Source organism: Euprymna scolopes, chromosome 12 (genome assembly GCF_053919585.1).
Source record: "Euprymna scolopes isolate OS-2025 chromosome 12, ASM5391958v1, whole genome shotgun sequence".
Taxonomy (NCBI): domain Eukaryota; kingdom Metazoa; phylum Mollusca; class Cephalopoda; order Sepiida; family Sepiolidae; genus Euprymna; species Euprymna scolopes.
In genome coordinates this window covers 151,571,243-151,592,296 of record NC_136493.1, presented here as the reverse complement: position 1 = coordinate 151,592,296, position 21,054 = coordinate 151,571,243, and the positions used below count along the sequence as shown (strand labels likewise).

The window sequence follows — 21,054 nt, the reverse complement described above, 5'->3', positions numbered from 1 at the left end:
TGCTGCAAAGAAGGTAGGCTCTCTCTACCATGCTAGAAAGCTACTTATGCTTGAAAGTACTCTTTACCTCTATAAGGTCACCATTTGCCCATGTATGGAGTACTTATGTCACATTTGGGCTGCTGCATCTGCTGCTTGTCTCTCACTTCTGGACAGGGTTCAAAAGAGAGTCGCCAACCTGATAGATCCTGAACTGTCATCTAAGCTTCAGCCTCTATCCCATCGACAAAATGTTGCATCCCTCTGCCTGTTCTACAAGTACTTTAATCGTTAATGCTCTGATGAACTACAAGCACTTGTACCCTTTCGACGTGACTACCCCCGACAAACCCGACAAGTCCCACCCCTTTATAGTAGAGATCCCTAGATGTAAGAAAGCCTTTTACTCCAATAGTTTCTTCCCCAGAACTGCTAGACTTTGGAACTCCCTTCCGGGGTTTTTCTTTCCCAACTGTACTGAAATGCAGAAGTTCAAGTGTAATGTGAACAGACATCTTGCTACACATCTCCCTTCATAATACCCCTCAACTTAGGTCCTCAATATTAGCTCCCTACTTCAAAGTGGCACTATGCCTTGTTTGGGGTGAAAGTTGAATTTAAAAAACAAACAAACAAAAAAAACATTAAGGCTGATTTTATATATATAGTAGGCTGCCTGGTGTTTCCCGAGTAATCTTTACTTTCATTTTTGGCCCTCCCATTTGGCATCATGTATGACGTTATAGCATATATATTACCTGGCATTACTCGGTCGTAAAAATACACTAAAATATATTTCAATTAATGCAAAATTTCGTATTATATTTTATTGGACCCAATATATAGTAATGATTTAAAGTTATAAAAGAAATGACTTGCGTGCCACCATGAAAGAATCGAAACCAAAATGTTTAGCTTACGATTTACTTTTTCCTTTGACATTAATGCCTGAGCTTTGAAGACGTTTGCTGCAAGGCTAAAAATTAAAACATGAACCAATAGCTATTATGTTGCATATGCATGCATTAATAAATTCCATTTTTTTAATTTTCACACATTTGCATCGATTTTCCCTGGCTAGATTTGAATACCCTATATATTAACTTTAATGTCTGTTGACCAAAAACTCTAGGAGGAGTTTGGTAAGCAAAATTTTTTAAACAAATATATATACGCATACATAAATTTATATAGAAAGAGGTTTGTGTTTACTATAAGCTTTTCACACAAATATTAGGCAAGTAATATATCTGCATGAATATGATTACACGTAGTTAACTAAAGATGATCATCCCATAAGAAAACCGAAAAAACTCAGGAAATTAATTAAAATGAAGGTTTAAAAATATGCAAATTAGCTAGATCTTTTGCAGATGAATGCGATTACATGACCCATGTATAACAAAGTTGTATTTTCTTTTTAAATGAATAGAAAAAAGTGTTTTTAATATATCAATACACAAAACACCCCAAATTTATAGAAATGTATGTGTGTGTGTATATATATATATAACATTTTTATTTATTTATTTATTTTTAAAATAGTAATCTACGTATACGTGTGTTTCGAGGTAATTACCTCTCGTCAGCGTAGCTCAACTGTTTCTAGAGATCGAAGTCAGACCATGTTTACCACAGTCCGGTGCCTTAACCGTTAGGCCATGAACCATAGATGACTTTACTGTTTATTTTTATCACTTATAAATTTAGATTTGTTATTGTTGTTTTTTCAAACGATAAATACGGTTAATATTGGCTCCGCCTCAAAGCTCATTTTTCTTTTTTATTTACTTAGAAAGTCGCCCTTTAATTTGTTTGAACGTATATAACATTTTCATATATAACATGGTCTTCATATATAACATGGATGCAATTAAATTGACTAAAGTTAAAACTCTTACGCAACCCAACATTACAAGTGCATTTTAGAAGTTTTATTATTGCACAAACAGAAGTGCTAAGCATATAAAATCAACAGCAGGTTCTCTACAGTGCAATGTGAACTGTCACTGGAGAGAGGCATGTAAAGCTTCCTGCCGGTGCACTGCAATGGGTCCCTGTTTAAAGCAAGCAATCTATCAATTTGATTGAAAAATGGGTTATTTCATCAATTTCGATGGCAATAGAAGTATTGGAAGTGCAGAACATTCATTGATACTCCTCCAATCCCAGGCAACATCGAGTCTCCTTGCTAATATATATATAATGAAGGTGTATCCAAAAGTTCAGAACGTTTTAATAGTAAAATTCTCAAGTTTGAACAAGTCAGATAACTTCACTGGATGTTTACCTTGCTTTTACTTAGCTACAATTGCTTTCATATAAGCCTCTGTATTGTTTAGATTTTTAAAAGAGAAGCTACTTTTTCAATCAGATTAAAGCAAGGTCAAATATCAGATTTTTTGTCAAACTCTAATATAAAGGAATGCAAATCATAAAGGCTTCAGAAAAAGTTTATAAAATTTGTGCCAAAAAAATACAATCTACTAGTGGATTCAGCGATTTAAAAAAAAAAAAAGGGAAAAAATATTAATAATTTAAAAAAATAATGAAATCATTAATGTTATTGAGCAATGTTATTACAATAAAGAAAAGTTTCTGGCAAAAATTATCATTAGAGATGAAACTTGGATTTATCAATATTATCTTGGGTCCAAAAATTCAGTCCAAACAATGAGTCCCACATGGATTTTCAGGATCAAGTTCAAAAGTGATGGGCACAGTTTTCTGAGGTTCAGAGCCTGTCATACTAATGGATTACTTTGAAAATCCAAGACCAGTAACAGGAGTTTATTATGCTGAGGTTTTAAGGAAGCTAAAGAATGTTTTCATTAAAAAACTGGAAGGGGAAAACATAGCCGGGTTCTGTCTTATCATAACAAGACACCAGTCACACAAGACGTCCTTCAATAATTTTGAGACGTGTTTCCTCACCTACCATATTGTCTCAATTTAGTTCCATCAGATTTTTTCTTTTTCTCAAAACTTAAAGAAATTATCAAAAGAACCCATTTTAATGACATAGAAGGAAAATGCTGTGCCACAACTTAGTTCTGAAAATGTTCTCCAGAATTCTTCAAAGATGATCTTCAAACCTGGAAAGATTGACTTAAGAAATTCATTGACCTGAATGGCAATTATGTTGAGAAATAAGCTCATGTGTATGTGTTGTTTTTTGTAAAATAAATTCTATCTTTTTGATCCACCCTCGTATATGTATGCTCTTGTCTCTATCTGAATAAAGAGGGAATTGCTAGAGAGATAAGATAATTCATATTAAGAGCATATTCAACTTTGTTTTGAAGACCTTTTGAAGTAAAAAAAAAAAATAACTAAAAGTTGTCTTAGTATTCTCTAATACCAAACTTCAAATTTCATCTTGGTTTTCTGTGAAAACTACAGCTTCATTAATTCATTAATCCAAAGAGGAGTAGGTTTTTTAATCTCTACTATTATATAAAAAAAATTTTCTGTGTGTTCATTCTCTATGTACTCCAAAATGACTGGGCCGATTTTTATGAAATTTTATACAAATGTACTTTATGTGCCTGGTAGTGTTCTTAGATAGGCTTTGCATTGGAATGTCTTGAATAAATTATTGGAGATAGTGCTGTGGATGAATGTATTGCAAGGCATTAATTTTAAAAATTAAAGTCTAGAGATTTGTCTTTTCATAATGAGCCTTGACGAGCAGAGGTCTTGAATAATGGAGTTCTGAAGGTAGGAGACAATAATGGTGAACTTGAAAGATGGTTCAACGTTTCCGATGAAACAAACTTCACCTGTTGTGCCTAGGCAAGATGTACAAACTGAGCAAGTGGGTTTCACAAATGCTGTTGAATGTTCATAAGGGACAATGAGTAGCAGCATATCGTTGCTTTCTCGTCACCGTATCATATCCTTATTCAATAGAGTGCTTACCAGTGATGAAAACTGGTTTCTGTATGAAACTCCAAAGTATTTGAGGTATTGGTTATCTCTTCAGGCTACTGTCGCACGCACGCACACACACACTAAGACCACCTATGAAACTATACAAGATTGTGCTTCATGTCTGATGGACAGATCATCAAGTGGTTCATTATAAACCATTACTAACCGGCCAAACAATCACTGGAGACTTATACGGGCAGTCATTGAAATGTGTACAATACAATTGCGCCAGAAGGTGCCAGCACTAGTAAATCATGAAGGTGTGTTTTTCCTTCGCAACAATGCTAGGCTGCATGTCATGCGAGTGGTCAGGGATACCATACAGCAACTTGGGTGAGAGACTTTGTGCCATCACCTTATTCACTCAGGGGATTGAACAGCTGGAGATACGTTAGCAGAAGGTGCTGAATGGTGATTACTTCAAAGACTAAATATAAGTTATTCATAGTGTGAAACTGTTTCTTTTTTCTTTTCCTTAAAAAAAATGGACAGAATATTTTTTTGGTTATCTTGTGTGTGTGTGTTTAAAAGAAATTTGGTCTGTGAGTTCCTTCCCTATGGACTGAGGAACAGCTGCACCAATTTTTTAAAACTTTCATACGAAGGGACTTAATGTGTCTAGGAGTGTTCTTATGTAGGCTCTGTATCGGAATGCCTTTGATAAGTATAAATAATCGAAAAAATCTGATTAAAGAAGGAAGTCCAATTCTGAACAAAGTTAACACTTTTATACAACCTAACATCACAAGGGCATTTGAGAAGTTTTATTATTTAGAGGGTAGGAATTAGCAAAATGCGGGATCGGATTTTGCTTGCAAAAGTATTTGATGAAACTGCAAGTAAGTCAAAGATCTTACTTGATAACAAAAAGTGAAGCATAAGGAATAGGGCGAAGAAAAAGGTGATTTCACGTGAATGGATAGTCTGGTGAAAGGTAAAGTATCCAATGATGGTAAAATCCAAAAATGTAAATCCAAGAAAATTAGTTAAATTTCCATTCGCACAAGTAAAATCCAAGGAAATCGCATAATTGGAAGATAGTCCAAAGTAATCCAAAAGGCCGAAATCCGTGGAATAATTCACAAATCGGTACAAGGAAAAGGGGGGGGTAAAAATTCAAATAATATTATTAAAAGAAAAATAAGATATGCGTTATCTCGGCTGCCAAGACAAGGTATATTTAAGAAAAATGGATGAAGAAGAGAGAAAAAAATGAGTGAAGAAAAAGAGAAAAAAAAAAGATTGAATGGTGATAGAATTAAATATAAAATAGAAAAGCAAATGTCAAAATGACCCAGACAAGACGTTAAAAGGCGCCAAAAATATAGGGCAAAAAAAAAGAGAGAGGTCAACTGAAAGGTACAGGTTATTACTTAAGAAAATATCAGCAGAAGTTATTAAAAGACACTAAAAAAATTTTAAGGGGAGAGGATGGCCGGTATCTGCAAATTCCAGATAAAGCCAGTAAGTATGCAAGTAAATGCATATAAGTAAATGTAAGTAAATATATACAAGATATAAAAGTGTTGGTAGATTGATATATTTGATAGATAGGAATATTTAAACACCAAAACGGAGATTGCAGATAAAAAACCGGCCAAACAAAGAAGAAATAAAGAATTAAAATAAAAGATTATTAAGTTAGAGTATTAAGAAAGTATGTAGAAAAAAATGATAATGTTAAAGAAAAATTATATATATCTGAAAGGTTAAAGTAATAACTATGTAATTTCAAAATTACCATAATTAAATTTGGACTTATGTTTACAGAAAGAGATCAGTTCGTTTTTAGAATTTATTATATTGTTACTTTGAGGGGAAGTAATTATAGTTATAGCTTCGGTTGTGCAGAGGCGACCTGGAGTATAAGACTTAATTTTTTTATGATAGTCCATTTGATTCAGAAGGGATTATTATTAGAATTTTTTTTATTTATTTAAAGTGGTTAGAGAAGTTCCTTGATTATTATTAGAATTATGGTTGTTAAAAGAAGAAATGTAGTTTGATATTCTTTTTTAATTAATGTTGAAGTAGCGCTGATACTTTACCTTTCACTAGACTATTCATTCACATGAAATTACCTTTATCTTCACCCTATTCCCTATGCTTCACTTTTTGTTATCAAGTAAGATCTTTGACTTACTTGCAGTTTCATCAAATACTTTTGCATGCAAAATCCGATCCTGCATTTTGCTAATTCCTACCCTCTGATGAGAAGGAAAGTATTTCTTCGAAACTCCACGGATTAAGGACTATCCACTTATTTAGTGTTTCCTTTTCAAATTAAATATGCTTTTAACTCTCTTTTTTTTTCAAAGTGTTTTTTAACATGTTTTATTAACTATTTGCTCTTATTATAAGCTCTATCTACGATTTGGTTTTATCGAGCTTTTACATCTGGTTGAGATTACTTTATAAATATTAATTCTTTAATATTTATAATATACTTTAGTTTTACCATTTTGGATCATTTTGGTAAATTTAATTGTAATTTTTATTTTACATATATATATATATATATATATATATATATATATATATATATATATATATAAAATAAAAAAATTACAATGTAGGTTCAATCCACGGCTGGGGAAAGGTGTTTGTCTAGCCGCACTGATGAGTTGTGATACAACGAAACAGTACTGTATGTGTATGACAATATATATATATATATATATATATATATATATATATATATATATATATATATATATTAGTAGACCCTGTTTCTCGCCATTACCCGAAGGAATTAAGAAAACAAAACAAAAAAAAACATTTTGTTCTGATTTCATTAAATGAAATAATGGGGTGGGGTAGAAGGCATCATGTACAAAAATAACTCAAACATGCAATGAAAATAAGGAATGTTAATGAAGCAACATTGGAAAAAGCTGAAACCAATGTATTTTTGTTTTCCGTAAAGGAGATTGTACCGGTAAAAATGTGATATTCATTAGGAGCATTCTTTTTTCTAGAAACAAAGTGTAGTATCTGTTCTGATGCTATACTTAGTCTAGTGTGTCAATGAGACAAAAATACTTCTATACTAAATTAATTTTTTTTTTCCAACCCAGAGTTCTCCCCTATTTGGGCAACTGGATGTATTCTCACATTAAGAACCGACTTTGTGTTAAAATTTAGTCTTGTGGGAAGGCAAGGATCATGTTAAAATAATGTCATTATTTAAAAACCTATTCTTAAGTTGGGGAGGGTGGAGGCATAATTAATCATTCTGTACTTACAATCTAATGAACACAACTACTGATAAAAATTAATTCGTAAATCGTAACCTCATCCTAAGAAAGGTAAAGTTGAGTATCGTACCCAATCCCACCCCCCTAAAATATTACCAAAGGCAAGATATGTTGCTCTTCTACCTATATATTTTGTACTTTCATTTAATAAAGTACGAAACTGGAATAAAAAGCAAAAAACTATATAAAAAAATAAATCTTACAAAAAGCAAGATAAGTTACTATTCTCCCTACATGGATAATTGTTTTTAGTGGAGTTATTCCTAACGTGTGTTTTTAGTTTCTAAAAATGTAAGAAACAGAAATATTGCAAAAAAGTAATTTGCTATGAATATCCTATAAAGTAAAGAAAGCAACATGTTCTGTTATCTGTATAAACATAGTGTATGTTAATCGAATAACATAATAAAGTGAAATACGGCAAAAGAAGTAATGCAATGTGTGCATCCTATACGGAAACATACTGCACATTCCTGTTTCTGTACGGTAGATGAAAATTTGTAAGGTTGTCTGTAGGCGCCTGACTTTATTGTGTAGATGTATGGAAGTGAAGAGATTTGCTAGCAAGTAATTTGATGCGTTCGTACTGCTCACCGTATACTAGATAAGTTTGTGTTTAGAAGCATATAAATGGAATGTTCACGTATGTATATTGTCGGCTTATGGGTAAGAAATATTTTGTAAGCTGTTCTAAAAGTATTGTGAAATTGAATTAAAGGATGCTAAGAAGTATGATGATATGGCAGAACACTATTTGTTTTCATGCTAGTTGTATGCAAAGTCAACCAAGCTGAGGTGTTCATTTTTTTTTGATAGATTACTATTCCTAAAACAAAGTGTATGCAATCATATGTATAGTGAGCTGATATGTTTGGGTTAAACTGTTAATCCAATAAACGATTAAGAATAAGGGAGCATTTATTAAGCGAATCTATAATCATAATGTAATATGTATAAAATAGTAAACTGGTTAGATCCGAAAAAAGTTACCCAAAAAAAGAAAAGGAAGCAGTGAGTTTGAGTTACAAAAGAGGAGAGATTTACATCAAAGTAAAAACCTTGGCTACTCTCTCAGTGGGATTACGTATTTGAGAAAGTATGTTCAACAGGAAAAAAGGGACAATGTATGCATTGTAGGCTAGGAACACGCTTTAGTAGTAACTAAGTAGTGAACTTAAAAGTTGTGCATAGGAACTGTTTACTTATAATCCTATACTGTCAAAAGTGACAGGGGGGAAAAAATGTTACCATTTTATTATATATATATATATATATATATACACACACACACTAATATAAAAATTAGTTTTTTTGGAAAAAGAAATCCAGCAAAGTGCTCAATTATAAAGAAAAATCAGAAAATAAGAGCATATTTATATGTATTTATATATATATTTTTTTACAAAAAGTTTTTAGATGAGAAGTCATTGGTACTGTCGATTTCAAACCCGGTATCTAAAACGGTCCTAATTATTGGGTTTGAAACCGACGGTACCAATGACTTGTCTCATTCAAAAACTTTCTGTAAAATATATATATATATATATATATATATATATATATATACAAATACGCTCTTAAATATGTTCGATGTACACTAGTGCTACCCCACTAGCAAAATATGCATCAGCTCCAATGTTGAACATTGTTCAATTGAGGGAGAAATCATTATTTTTATACGGAAAGAATTTTTGCATGGGTGTTTGTTTTTTTTTTTTGCCGGAGTTTATGTAATTATTAACAGGAAAATTGGTGAAAATCAGAATGAAATCTGCGCTATTTTTAAATATTATTTTCAAGTTTAAATACCTGTTTTATTTATTTATTATTTTTTTCAAGTTCGCTCGAACTTTACTTTTTTTTGGACGGATTTAACAAACAAACAAAATGAAAGCCAAACAAAACAAAAATTTGGTGCTTATGCACTTATGTTACCATAATTTTTTTTTTAATGGCTTTAGTGACTCCCCTAATGTTTGAATTGTTTCTTAAAGGAAAATTGGTGAAAGTCAAAATTAGCACTTGTGGCGATAAACAAAAATCTTTAGCGTGTATGTACCTCATACCTCTCATGGAATGTCGTAGATCGAAACGCAGTGAAATGTTATTTGGTGCTAGTGTACTTATTGATCCCCGCTATTTTTAAATAGTACTTTCAAGTTTTTCAATACCTATTCTTATTAAAATGTTAGGTGAAAGGACCTGCGCTATTTTTAAATAGTATTTTCAAGTTCAATTAAAGTTTTACGACACCTGATTTTAATCAGTTGTTAGGTGAAAGTACAGAATAGACAACAGCCTCCCGTCCTCATGTTAAGAATGGCTGTCTAAATAATCTCATTATTTAGGCACAGCTCAATAAATGCATGAGTACCTTTTTATTTTCTTGAATAAAATAAAAACTACTCGACGAGAACACTACTGTTTTTGTTTTAATATTTATTTTTTATTCAAAAATAAAAAATAAAATTTCAATTGTTCAAAACATGTTTTTTCCCAAAGCTTATAGGGATTTTTTTTATTACCATATTTTTCATGAACATGCTCTAAAAATGTTTCAAATTATCTAATATTTTTTTCACTTTTCATGTTATAAGCCTCTCTATACATGACCTCATCGACATGAGACCATTTCATTTCTATAATGATTTCTCCCTCAATCGAACCACGTTCAATATCGGAGCCGATGCGTATTTCGCTAGTGGGATAGCACTTGTGTATGTCAGCCAAAAATTATATATATATACTAGCAGGCTGCCTGGTGTTGCCTGGTTTTAAGATATGCTTTAATATGATATTTTAATTCATGCAGATTACGTATTTAATATTACAGAGATGATTCTTTATTGATTACACTGACCGACACATTTTTTGACCACTTCAAACTTTAATTGTGAATATTTTGGTGAGATTTCATGATTATGTGTCTTAAAGTTACATAAGAATATTGTTTTTTGATTTGCCTGTTTTTATTGTAGCTATCAGCTTCCTACAGAGGGGAAGGGGGGGGACTAGACCTGATAGAAAAAAATGACAGCATTTCTCAAATCAACACCCTCAAATTAGGTAAAAATAGTCGAAACATCTTAAACATGAGAATTTTTTTTTTTTTTGCCAATGTTATATCAAACCTAATATATAGTAGTGAGGTCAAAACTAATTGTGTGTGTGTATATATATATATATATATATATATATATATATATATATATATATATATATATAACTTAGGTATTATCAGCTGGAATCAAAACCAAAATGTACAGCTCTCCACCCTCGTTCCTTAGTCTCTGAGCCATGCCCATATGCATATATATATATATATATATATATATATATATATATATATAGCCTGATGAATCCTAGCATGGATGAAATGCGGAATATTCTGTGCAGCTTAATGGCCATATATATTTTATAATTTACTACTATATATATATATATATATATATATATATATATATATATATATATATATATATAAAAATTCATCTGTTATCCCTTTTTTAAAAGAATGAATTGCCTGATCATGGAAGATGAGATGCAAGCAAGGTCCACAGTTTTATAATTATATATATGTATGTATACATACATACATATATATAATCAAATGACTTGGAATCTAGGCTGCACCTACTCATCAGATTACTGGAAAAATTAGATTTATAAACAGGTTTCTCTCTAAATTCTTTTTTCAATTTCTTCATATTTTTCTTTTTGGTTTTTTAAAAGTTTAAAAAATAAACAAAACTTTTACCTATTTCCAAATCTGATGCATATTTATATTCTCTGTAATTAAAATGTCTGAGATACCTTCAACAAAATATTACCATGAATTGTTTTTAGTGATGAGCTAGTTCATGTGGCTCTACCTCCTAAAAACACAGTTGAAATGATTCAACACAAGAAATGTTATTTTTATTTTTTAATTACAAACTTTTTTTTATTTTTCTATAGTCAGTTTGTTTTTTTCTCAAATAATTTGATAGATTTGTAGTGTGCTCTTTGACAAGTCTGCTACTGTTGATGTAAATTCAACTCTGCATTGCAACTGCCTACAGCAGTACATGTTTTTAACAAAGTTCTAGTTGGGTAAAAAAATGTACACACATCCCAATTGAGAGTAAGCGAGAAACAAACATGCAAAAATAAAATTCGAATGGTTAGGTCAAAGATTACTTCAAGCAATGGCACATCAAAACCATTGTAAATGATGGTTTGATGGAGAAAATCATTTTATGCTATCATGACCAACATGCAACCCATATCTAATATGTTAAACAAATTTTTTTTCCATATTTGATTCCAATCAATTTTGAATATATTACTTTAATCTGCTCATATTTGTTGAGACTGGGATTCTCTTGTACTTGATATAAAAAAAAAATGAATTTCCATACTTATATTGATGCAGAGGATACTTTCTTTTTTTTTTTGTCAAAGAAGAGAAAGCAGGAAGAATATAAATTGATGGAAGAAGTGAAAGTGAAGAATAGCGGACTAGTTAGAAAAAATCTAATGTCTTGATGTTGGCTCGTACTAACAATTCGAAAACAAAAAGATATTTTCTTTCAATTTTTTTTTCTAAATATGAATGTTAAATAAATGCTGGATACAAAATACTCATAAAAACCGGTTTATTTTTAATAAATTGTCTTTTTAAACACCATTACCGAGAGGTGTAAAGTTAGAATTGAAATGAAATTGAATGTAACAGCCAAATAGTACATTCAGTGAAATTTTTACAATGTTTATTAATTTTTTAGTGTTTAACAATCTTTCAACCCTTATAAGATCATTCCAGATCAAATAGTTTTTTTGTTTTTTTCTTTTTTCCAGAATTAGTCAATTTTTACAATGTTTCTTTTTTATGAAAATGTTTTTAGTGTAGAATTTGACTATTCGTAATGTGTGATTTTGTTTGATTTTTACGTTTTGGTTGTTTTGGACCATTTTTTAAAAAAGTTTGTCAATTTATTTACTTGGTAACAAGATAATATTTTTATGCACGTTTATTTTGTTAATACTGGATTTTTTTTTATTAATTATTTTTAAGATTCAGAAAAAAAAAAGAAAGTTAAGTACAATTAATTAGAAGTTGGTTGGCTAAACAAGAGTAATCTGTTCCTGTTGACTAAATAAATTTTGTGTAGATTCCCAAGTTTAACACAATGATTAGAGTTTAAAAACATGCACTTGAATATCAGATTACAGTAGTCCAAAATCTTATGAAAATACAACTAAGATGAGAATTCTCATTATTTGGATTGTTCGGACTAGCGTTATTATCTTGAGTACTAGTTTCATAATGTTTCCGTCAATGTAACCTCAGACCTTCTTCAGGTGTATCTGGTTGAACTCCAATCTTTTTGCTGTACTTGAGAATCTGTACAGGATTTCAAACGAAATCCTTTATTTAATCTACGGGGTAGTATGCTCTCATTATGTCATCCATGACCAAGTAATTCGCAATTGTATTTTGAGTGTCACTCGTACTGAGAATTGAGCCTTCAAGAAGATCTGAACAAAGTCAGAAGTTACATCAATGAAAACGTGAGAATAAAACTCAAGATGAGTGGAATTCAAATATGAGTAATCAATCCTCATCTCTAAATAAAAAATTTTGAAGTCATGAAATAAAACGATCTCTTTCGTGTTTACGTATGTTTGGCACAAATATATGGATCCCCCCCCTCCTGTTGTTCCTAATCTAAATATAAAAACCAAAATCCTATTTGACTTACAAAGTTGTTTCATCTTGATTTCGAACTTATTGTCAATTGGATCCCTGAACAAACACTGCAAATATAGTAAAGATTTCTTTAAAATTCAACAAAATATATAAATTTTCTCTTTAGTGAAAAGTTTTCATGTGTTTTATTCAGAGAGAGAAAAAAAGTGAATGTTTTTCCCTTTGTTCTTTTCCTTATTCTTTATTTTAAATAATCTGATCTCTCTATTTCAGCTCCACAACAACCCATTCCAGGCTCCCCAGACTTTCATGCCATGAAACAAGGTAATCATTAGTCTAAGGAAAACCTCATCAAAAACAAAAGAAAATACTGCTTATCTTAGTACATTCATCATAGATGACATAGATGTCATTACCCACAAGATGCACTTTGACCTTCCCTATCCCTTTGCATGACATTTTGAAACTTAAAAGCTTTCAGCCTTTTTGTTTGCATGTTGCTTTTGGAAATAACACTCTTTTCATAATCTTTTATTCTTATCGATTGAAAGAATACCGGTCTCAGGACAGGTAAAATCCATTCCTTGAGCAGAATAGCTTTGCACCAATTTTATGTTCTATTAGGAAGATTAACATCGAGAGATATTTCTACTAAAAATCATTTTGATTCTAGAAAATATGTAAGATTTAAAAGTTAAGGAGTTTTAAGAACAAATTGAAATTCAGAGAATCTTGCTTAATTGGTTTCTAATAAATCAAATTCAATACAAATCTGATATATTGGAATTTGCAAATTTGAAGTGCTCATATTATGCCACCATAAAAAAACTCTTTAAAATATTCCAAAGAAATTGAAGTTTGGGGAATATTTATTAATTGACTAGCGGGGGTACCCGGCGTTGCCCGGGTGTCTAGAGGTGTGTATGATCGGGCAGGTGGGGGGTTGTAAATCAAAACAAAAGAATAAGCTAAGTAATCACCCTGTTTAAATATTATTTTAAAAAATTTTAAAACTTCAGAAAATCGAAAAAAAAAAAAAAAAAAAACATAAGGCAAATGAACAATGTTAAAATTTCTTAAAATCGGAAAAAAAAAAAAAAGAAAGAAACCGCGAATGTGATGAAAAAAAAAACGCCCCAGAAAAACGAACGTTAAAACTTATTTAAAAAATCGGGGGGGGGGGACATAGAATGTGAAAAATGGCTTTAATAACCCTGTTTCAATATTAAACCTTTAAAAATCGAAAAAAAAAAAAAAAACCCATCTCATACCACGGTTCGAACTCACAACCTTCAGATAAAGTGTGCAAAAACCTGACATGTTACCTGCTCGGCCAACAAAGACGTGTTTGAATTTATTTATTTAAGTATTAAAAACAGAATTGAGACGTGCCTGCAATAAAAGTTAACTCTGCTATTTCTATTAGACCTCATTAATGAAGTCAAATAGAAGTATCGGAGTTAACTTTTGCTGCGGGACAGCTTTTGGGGTTGTTTATCCAACTTTGGCTGGTTTTCTCCCCATTGTCCAGATTGAATAGCAATTGTCTGATACAAGGAGTTTGGCCCCACATTGATCAAAGCTGATTGCTTCTGGATGTTCCCTGGTGCCGGGAACAATTCTTAATTTTGAATTAGTTTCGGTTTTATACAAACAAGCTGAACGACGGGCTGAAATAGCAATAATTTTGTAAAAATCAATGTAAATAAATCTAGAGGCGACCCACGTTCCCAAATCCTAGATATTATGATCTAGGGGCTATATAAACAGTTCTAAGTGATAGTACCCCCCCCTCCGATCGTCGGAAAAAAAAAAAACTTTTCAAGACCTACAAAAAATGCGCATGCATTTGCCTTTTATATATATAGATGTCTAATACCCATTTCTCAAAAATCGCAAATATGTGAACCTCTTTGCACAAGACTAAGATTAAATATAGCTGACATTTGGATCCTTTACCTCCAAATTCATAATGATCAGTTAAATAGTTTAGGAATGGATTCTGTGAATACAAATACATAGACATATCTAACACACACACACACACACACACACACACACACACACACACACACACGAGTGTGTGTGTGTTTTTATGTACTTTTTTTATATAGAGGTGGCAAACTCTAAAGTGACATCTCTACTTTCTTTAATTGAGATTTGGCAATTATCGGCTCAGCTTGGTTTCGCAATTCATCATGAAAAGACTGACACCTGAGCAGCATTCCAAATTGCAAATGATACAATCAGTTTGCTGAGCAAAACATTTGATGAGTAAATAATTTCAAAAAATGGACAACTGTCAATTGGTCACCTTGTTCATGCGATTTAATCTCATTAGATTATTTTCTTTGGGGATACGTAAAGTGGCATGTCAACATCGATGAACCAGACACAATAGACCACTTGGAAGACAATATTCGATGCATTCTTATCTGCCTAATTGAATGCGCAGAATTTGTAAAAATTGGACCTCTAGATTATGCCATAGACATGTGAGCTATGGAGTCATGCATCCAAGATTGATTTAAATTATGTCTTGTTAATCTTTGGAATAAATCACATATAATAAAAATATTTTTCTGCAATTTATTTTAATTTATAGTTCACCACCTTAAAAAAACACCCTATATATATATATATATATATATATATATATATATATATATATATATATATATATATATATATATAAAATTTTTTTTTTTTTTAAACACACAAACAAAAGTGAACATAAGATTTATGTTCAATGGTAGAACACCAAAATATGTACACATATCGACCGTCTTAATATGTGGGCATGGAAAAAAACCGTACCAATATATGTAAAGATGTTGTCTAAAACATACAATAAAACAGATCAAAATTTCAAGAATACTGCTTGCATGTCACAGAATGAATCTGGACAATGTTGCTTTTATGGTCATACTGAAAATTGGGTAAAAGAGGAATTGAACTTAGGAGTCATGTCTTTTGAGTGCTGTATTATTACACAATTTGAGACTTCATGAATTATGGAAAAACAAACCTAACATAACCATACAACATTTAATTCTATGTTAGAAATTAATATCTCTTATAAATTTTGCTTATTTAACGTGTTAACCATTTTGATCATTGGGTCATGTTCAGCTGTGCTTGAGGTAATGAGTGTTGGAATCCATCTCTGAATTTACTTTGGAATGATGATGATCTTGTAAACAAGTTGAAAATAAACAAGCAGATTTAGAAGTGGATCTAGCAAATTGAAACATGGGAGTACAAGAATAGAAATGGTTGGTTAGGAACAATCATTCACTGGGAACTTTGCAAGTCATTATAGTTCAGTTACACTATAACAGTCGCATATAATGCTCCTATCAATAGAATTAAGTTGTAATTATAAGGATGTAATTTATATATAAGACTAATTGTAGCTTCAACTGGTTCTCTAATTAATAATATCAAATAAAGGCAACAAAATTAGAAACTGTATTCAAATGTTATTTGAATAATGATGGAAAATTTATAAATTAAATCAATTTCCCAAAATAATGATTATATTCAAGTAAAAATTTAAAAAAAATCAATAGTTTGTTTTTTTATTTTATTGAGGGGTCATCACTGATCAAGCAAAGATACATTTGAGGATGAAGGTTAATGTAATTGTAATTGTCAGCCAAAAGATGAGGAACACTATAGGAGTATTAAAATTGATCAATGGTATGAAATGTTTGATTACTTATGGGTTGATTTATCTATTTGTTGACATTGGATTTAAAGGCAACCATATTGTAGTCTGCAAGGAAACAACCCCATGGTAATCTGTTCCAAAAACGAGACACTCTTCCAAAGACGCTTTGTCCATTCTGCCTTAAACTAGTCACATGGAGGAAGAAAGGCAAGTTCTTTGCAATTGTAGTAAAAAAATGAGTTCTTGCTATGACTGTTTTACAAACAGTAACCAGAAATTGAAGCTCAGTCGAGCACTTTCATTGGGAATAATAGAAAGAGACTAGCAATGTGTCTTTGATAAATGGTGTGTAGAAAAGAGAAACACTCCCTCATTAGATTTGTAAGGAGTTAAGAATTCTGGTTCTACAAATAAACATGTGGAATCATCATAGAACGATATAAGTCGACATTAAACAAAAATTATCAAAATATGAGGTGCCTTCAATAAGTTTCCAGACTTTTTCATATGTTACTCTTTACACGTCAGCTCATTTTTAGATGAAACTTGCATAGAATTGTGATACTCATAACAAGTCAACAATTGTACTTTTCATAGACAGAATTCTTGGTGGTAATACTTGTGTCAAAATATGGACATATGGTCCTGCAAGTCAATTTAAAAATTCATATATAATGACTTCAATGAATAAGCTAACCTCAAATGGAACTTCAGAGCCACCAACTATGGTAAAGGATCAATAGATGGTGTTGCAGCTACATTGAAAAGATATGAAAAGTTCAAACGCATAAAGCTGTTCTGAACAATGTCAACTTTATAGTTCAAGACAGCAGCATCAGAGTAACAATGCTGAATATTATTGAACTGCAAAAAAATATTCCAATGAATATTTAGCAGTAGGTTTCCACAGCTTGACTCCTACCTACTAGGTCCTTGATATGACCTTAAACTATATCAAATGGTGAGGCCCCAGCTTGCGGGAATGTGGAGCCACCCTTTAATTGCCATTGCTCCCAGGTCCACTCTGACCCGGAGTGGTAGTACCTGTTAGGGTCCCAGCTATGGGTTAAATAGGAACCAACTTGAAAACAACAAATATATTCCATTAAAAAAATTTTCTTCAAAATCTTTGGATTCGGCATTAAATAACCTGAAAAAGGTTGATATGCCGTAAAACAAAACCAACCAACCAACCTACCTACTATATAACCTGCTGCAAATGGATAAATCACAAAGATTTTTCCCAGGTTGAACAAGATGTAGAAGCAAAAACCAATGAGACAACACCAATAGATCTTACAGCAGGACATTGGTATGCATTGGTATTCTAGAGAAATAGCAATATTAATTGACTGAAATTGTTTGAAAACTATGTGTGACTAACTCTTAGAGTGAGTTTCAGCTTTTTAAAATTACTAACTGGAAATAAACTTGATTACAGGTTGGAATGTTTTGATTTCTAGCTGTCAAGCAAGTAACAAGTGAAAAAAAGGCAAAAAAAAAAAAAAATCCTTCATATAAAGAAACTACAATTTAATCCACATCTTTGTTACTATTTTTCATTTTTTTCATATCTTGATTACTTTTTTGTTGTATCAATAATAATTTGGTATTTTTTCATGAAAAAATTTCTCCAAATATCACACTGAGTTGCTCATGATACCAAAAGAAGAATCGATAATATCAATATTTATTATAGTGTTACTTCATTTGAATGTGAATTGTAATTTAAATACAACTTATATAAGCATGAAGAATATTGTTGAAAAAGATAAATTTTGTCATCAGATCTTATGATGAAAACCAGTTCAGTAGAAAATAGAAGTGTAACTCAGATTTGAGTAATCAAAAAAAAATTGTGATAAAATGTGGTTTTGTTATGCAAAAATGAGTATGTTGTACAGTATTTTAAATTCATTAATGTACGTGGGGGTTAGTGGGGAGGTACATTTTAAATAGAGGTAAATTCTCCATTTTCTTGTATTTATCAAACTGAAACATACTTATCCAAGTACTCTGGTGACTGTAGTTTCAGAAGATATTTGGTTATTGGGAATTATCTTGAAAATCTATGTCGGAGTTTGTGACATATTTTCATTCTACAGTAACTTCATGATTTTAATTGATTTAAAAGGAAAAATTTGTGAAGAGCTGAACTAATATGTGGCACAGATGAAACAGATTTTTTTTATGTCTTTTGTTAATATAGCTATTCTTGTCGAAGAAATAGGGAAAAACTAATTTGATTTTATAAGATCATGTAAATAAGTTTTGTTTTTGGACTTGTGGAATCCAATAATAATCTTGATCCAGATGGATGACTATTCCTTCTGTTAATAACAGCCGATGAATAAAAAGCTGGATGTTTAAGGACACATTCATCGTTTACCTATACAAATATGTTAAACATTCAAACTGATAGGGAAGAAAATTAGCATTCCAACAGTCCGCAGGGAAATATACTTGTGTACGCACGCACAGAGACCAGATTGTTTTTGATGAATGAATTGCATAAACTCTTTAGGGATTTTGATATTCAAATAGATTATCCAACACATTCCATAAAACTAAAAGTGATTATAGTAAACTGGCTGTATCTACTCTGCATTGCTGGGTAATGATTTTACAAGCAGGGTTAGGGTTGTTATTTTTTTATTGTATTGAACAAAAGGAAGTAACTCTGTATTGATGAATACAGAGTTATGTACCTTTTTTAAGATGCACTTGATATGAAAATAGTTCTGATCTGGTCAAAGTAGTTTTAAAGAGGAATTAATGATTACATTTCATTGTTACCATGTTGCAATGATCCATTACAAGAATTGACAAACAATCAAATATTTTGTTTTAAAAAAAAGGAAAAAAAAAAAAAGCTACCAATGACGAAATCCTAGAAAGAGATTGACTTTATTTTATATATTAGATTAATGTACCAGTTCTGGCAAACCATAGAATTTTACTGTAATGAGGTTTTAGTGTTTTTAACTGAAATTATGTCACAATTCTCCAATATTGCATCATATTTTTATGCAAAAATGTTATGCTCATTGGGAATCTTTGTTTTATTAATATTTTTGTTCACACCACCCAAAGAAAAACACATTGCCACTAAAATGTTAGGAGATACTGTGATAGGGACCAGATTTGTAATGCAGGCAACATGGGTGGGGAGTTGGATAAGAAGATATTTATTCACATTACACTTAAATTTCTGCATGCTAGTATTGTCAGGAAAATGGAGCAGGGAGGGAAAATACCAGAGGCAAGCATTCCAGTATCTCTAAGGTGGAGGGGTGAAATTTTGCTAGTCGAGTGGATAATGGAAGCAATTGGTTTTCATGCTATGAAGATCGTTTTTTGCTATTTTTACTAATGATGAGGTTATTTTTGATATGTAAACCAGAATTTTATAATTCAACATTGTTAAAATTGCAATCTAACAATACCACAAAAGGTCAAAATGCTATGCTGGTGTGTCATTTATATTTGTTAAACAGACAAATGTAATGCATATTCTATTTTTAGATATTTTATTAGAACAAGAGGCACTTCAGTTTTCTGGTAAATTCATGAGGTTATATAACTGCAACAGTTATTGCCTTTCTGGGAATTCTTGGAATTTTTCTTATTGTAATTTTATATCAAGCTGTTTAACAATTCTTTTTATTATAAGAATTAACCATCTTGTGGTAGAACAATCTCTTCAGTAATCATCATCCCTCATTGTTTATTTACAAAACTTAAGTAGATTTTATTTTTTTTAAAATTTAAATAGACTGATAGTAATGTTTACAATGTGACACGTTCTGTAATTGGAAATAGCACAAAACCTTTAAGGGGTGGCGGTACAAAATCTAGTTATGATTGACCTTCAGATGTTGAAATGTTTTTTTTTGTATGGGTTTGCAATAAGTACATCGATCCCAGGTTTGCTACAAAGAAGGTAAACTCCTTCTCTCGGGTTAGAAAGCTTCTTACACCTGATAATATTCTATGTTTCTATAAAGAAACCATTCGCTATGCATGGAGTATTGCTGCTATATCTGGACTCGTCCACCAACCATTAGCCTCTTTCTCTTGGGTAGAGTGCAAAAAACATTTTTTTTTTTTTTTTACTTAATAAGTTCTACCCACCTAAAGTCCCTGTCACATCACCTCAAAAATAGGGATGTAAAATTGTTTTACAAGTATTTTTATGGGGTGTTCTCTGAACTTACTGCATTTGTTCCCATCCCCTCAACATAAATACCTCTGGCCCACTTAACTAGCAGAAAAATCTGATCCTTTCACTCTAGTGATTCCTAGATGCCTGAGTATTTCTACTTTAATGGGTTTTTTCCTCTAGCTGCTTGTCTTTAAAACTCTCCTTCTGCTCCTTGTTTCTATGACCGTTTCAAGACAGAAATTTTTATGTAACGTGAACAAACATCTTACTGCACAAATCCCCACTCAATTTTCCCTATAGTTCAGTATGCTTCAGAGGCAATATAACTTGTTTTGGGTGGATAATTTTTTATTTT

At 31.3% G+C, this 21,054-nt stretch overlaps 1 protein-coding gene across 45 annotated transcripts in view; it reads left to right on the top strand.

Annotated features, from left to right (window-relative positions):
• The window catches only part of LOC145291553 (phosphatidylinositol-binding clathrin assembly protein LAP-like), a 343,700-nt gene that overhangs the window by 153,735 nt on the left and 168,911 nt on the right, over positions 1-21,054 (top strand). For all 45 annotated transcript variants that reach the window (XM_080137599.1, XM_080137598.1, XM_080137615.1 and 42 more), the window contains one exon: positions 13,135-13,185. In XM_080137599.1, the coding sequence (XP_079993725.1) occupies positions 13,135-13,185 (51 nt within the window). The remainder of the gene's footprint in view (positions 1-13,134; positions 13,186-21,054) is intronic.